At 54.8% G+C, this 2,950-nt stretch overlaps 1 protein-coding gene across 1 annotated transcript; it reads right to left on the bottom strand.

Annotated features, from left to right (window-relative positions):
* Nucleotides 1-316: 316 nt before the first annotated feature.
* Nucleotides 317-2,712, bottom strand: SNX27 (sorting nexin 27; the record flags this gene model as incomplete). The annotated part of the gene is made up of 2 exons (XM_039379165.1): nucleotides 2,439-2,712; nucleotides 317-566 (listed from the first exon to the last, which is right to left on the bottom strand). Coding segments are annotated over exons 1-2 (502 nt in total), but the record flags the coding sequence as incomplete, so codon positions are not given.
* Between the last annotated feature and the right edge of the window lie 238 nt (nucleotides 2,713-2,950).

Consider the following 2,950-nt stretch of genomic DNA (forward strand, 5'->3'; position numbering starts at 1 on the left):
CCAGGTACTCCTCCAGGTCCCTCCTGTCCCGTGGGTCCCCTCCTGTCCCCAGTATCCCAGTTTATCCCCCCGTTCTCCCCGTTCCGGGCTCTCCCCCTGGCTCCAGCCCCTTTCCCAGCCTCCCGGGCTTCCCGTGCTTCCCAACCTTTTTCCAGGTACTCCTCCTGTCCCGTCCTGTCCCCTGGGTCCCCTCCTGTCCCCTGGGTCACCTCCTGTCCCCTGGGTCCCCTCCTGTCCCCTGGGTCCCCTGGGTCCCCTCCTGTCCCCCCATATCCCCCGTATCCCAGTTTATCCCCCCGTTCTCCCCGTTCCAGACTCTCTCCCCCTGGCTCCAGCCCCTCTTCCCACTCCAGCCATTCCCACGCTTCCCAACCTTTTTCCAGGTACTCCTCCAGGCCCCTCCTGCGAGCGTCCAGCTGCTGCTCGGACAGGGAGAAGGGCCACTTCCCGGGCAGCCTGGGGAAGGTGAAGTTGGCGAATTCCCGCTTGAGGTTCTGGTGCAGGATGGAGAATTCCCGGTAGCGCTTGGAGCAGAGCTGCCTGCCCGCCATGTACACGTTGTACACCTGGGAAACAGGGAGGGGGACGGATCAGGGAATGCTCTGGAATGCCACGGGGATGGTTGGGACCTGCTCGGCCCGCTGGGGAAACAGAGAAACGAGGAGGGGTTGGGAGAGAGGGAAAAATCGGGATGGGGGGGGGAATAAAGGGATTCAGGGAGATGGGGATGGCCCGGCTGCTCCCGATATCCCAGAGACTCCTGAGCCCCAAATCCCGGGATTCAGGGTCAGGGATCCTTCCCAGGAGACCCAGAGAGATCCCAAACTCCTCATGTCCCATCCAGAGCCCCAAATCCTGGGATTCAGGGTCATGGATCCTTCCCATCAGACACAGAGAGATCCCAAACTCCTCCTGTCCCATCCAAAACCCCAAATCCCGGGATTTAGGATCCCCAAATCCTGGGATTCAGGGTCATGGATCCTTCCCATCAGACACAGAGAGATCCCAAACTCCTCCTGTCCCATCCAAAACCCCAAATCCCGGGATTTAGGATCCCCAAATCCTGGGATTCAGGGTCATGGATCCTTCCCACCAGACACAGAGATCCCAAACTCCTCATCCTGCATCCAAAGCCCCAAATCTTGGGATTCAGGGTCATGGATCCTTCCCAGGAGACACAGAGAGATCCCAAACTCCTCATGTCCCATCCAAAGCCCCAAATCCTGGGATTTAAGATCCCCAAATCCTGGGATTCAGGGTCAGGGATCCTTCCCAGGAGACACAGAGATCCCAAACTCCTCATGTCCCATCCAGAGCCCCAAATCCTGGGATTCAGGGTCAGGGATCCTTCCCAGGAGACACAGAGAGATCCCAAACTCCTCCTTTTGGATCCAAAGCCCCAAATCCTGGGATTCAGGGTCAGGGATCCTTCCCCCAAGACACAGAGAGATCCCAAACTCCTCATGTCCCATCCAAAGCCCCAAATCCTGGGATTTAGGATCCCCAAATCCTGGGATTCAGGGTCAGGGATCCTTCCCATCAGACACACAGAGATCCCAAACTCCTCATGTCCCATCCAAAGCCCCAAATCCTGGGATTCAGGGTCAGGGATCCTTCCCACCAGACACAGAGAGATCCCAAACTCCTCATGTCCCATCCAGAGCCCCAAATCCTGGGATTCAGGGTCAGGGATCCTTCCCATCAGACACAGAGAGATCCCAAACTCCTCATGTCCCATCCAAAGCCCCAAATCCTGGGATTTAGGATCCCCAAATCCTGGGATTCAGGGTCAGGGATCCTTCCCAGGAGACACAGAGAGATCCCAAAAGGAAAAACTGGGATTGAGAGTTAAATAAATGGATCCCAGGAGATGGGGGATGGTCCAATATCCAGGAGTATCCTGAGCCCCAAATCCTGGGATTGGGGGTCATGGATCCTTCCCAGGAGACACAGAGAGATCCCAAACTCCTCATGTCCCATCCAGAGCCCCAAATCCTGGGATTCAGGATCATGGATCCTTCCCAGGAGACCCAGAGAGATCCCAAACTCCTCCTTTTGCATCCAAAGCCCAAAATTTTGGGATTTAGGATCCCCAAATCCTGGGATTTAGGATGATGGATCCTTCCCATCAGACACAGAGAGATCCCAAACTCCTCATGTCCCATCCAAAGCCCCAAATCCTGGGATTCAGGATCCCCAAATCCTGGGATTCAGGGTCAGGGATCCTTCCCACCAGACACAGAGAGATCCCAAACTCCTCCTGTCGCATCCAAAGCCCCAAAAATTGGGATCCAGGCTCAAAAATCTTGGGCTCCAGCCCCACAGACCCTTCCCCCCCGGAGGCCCGAGCCCCCCATTCCGGGCAGATCCCTCTGACCCCACCCCCCCCCCCCCTTTCCCGGGCGGAAAAGGCCCGGAACGGCGCCGGGGACCCTCACCACGAACTTCTCGCCGTTCTGCTCGACGTGTTTGTAGGTGGGGATGGAGATGGGCACCGCCTGCTTCTCCGTGTAGTCGTAGAAGGACTGGCCCAGCGAGTCGTCGCCGGGGTCCAGGCTCTCGGCCTCGTGCGGCGGCACCGACAGCACCGTCAGGATCAGCTCCTTCTCCCCGGCCCGGATCAGGTCCACCACCTGCTTGTGGGTGGCCCCTTCCACGTTCACCCCATTCCTGAGGGCAAACAGCACCATTAGAATGTTTAAAATATTTTTAGGATATTTAAGATATCTTTAGGGTATTTACGGTATTTAGGATATTTACGGTATTTAGGATATTTACGGTATTTAAGATTTTTTAGGATATTTACGGTATTTAGGATATTTACGGTATTTAGGATATTTACGGTATTTAAGATTTTTTTAGGATATTTACGGTATTTAAGATTTTTTTTATGATATTTACGGTATTTAGGATATTTACGGTATTTAGGATATTTACGGTATTTAAGATT

Source organism: Pipra filicauda, unplaced genomic scaffold (genome assembly GCF_003945595.2).
Source record: "Pipra filicauda isolate LSUMZ 115617 unplaced genomic scaffold, ASM394559v2 scaffold1597_size8439_pilon, whole genome shotgun sequence".
Taxonomy (NCBI): Eukaryota; Metazoa; Chordata; class Aves; order Passeriformes; family Pipridae; genus Pipra; species Pipra filicauda.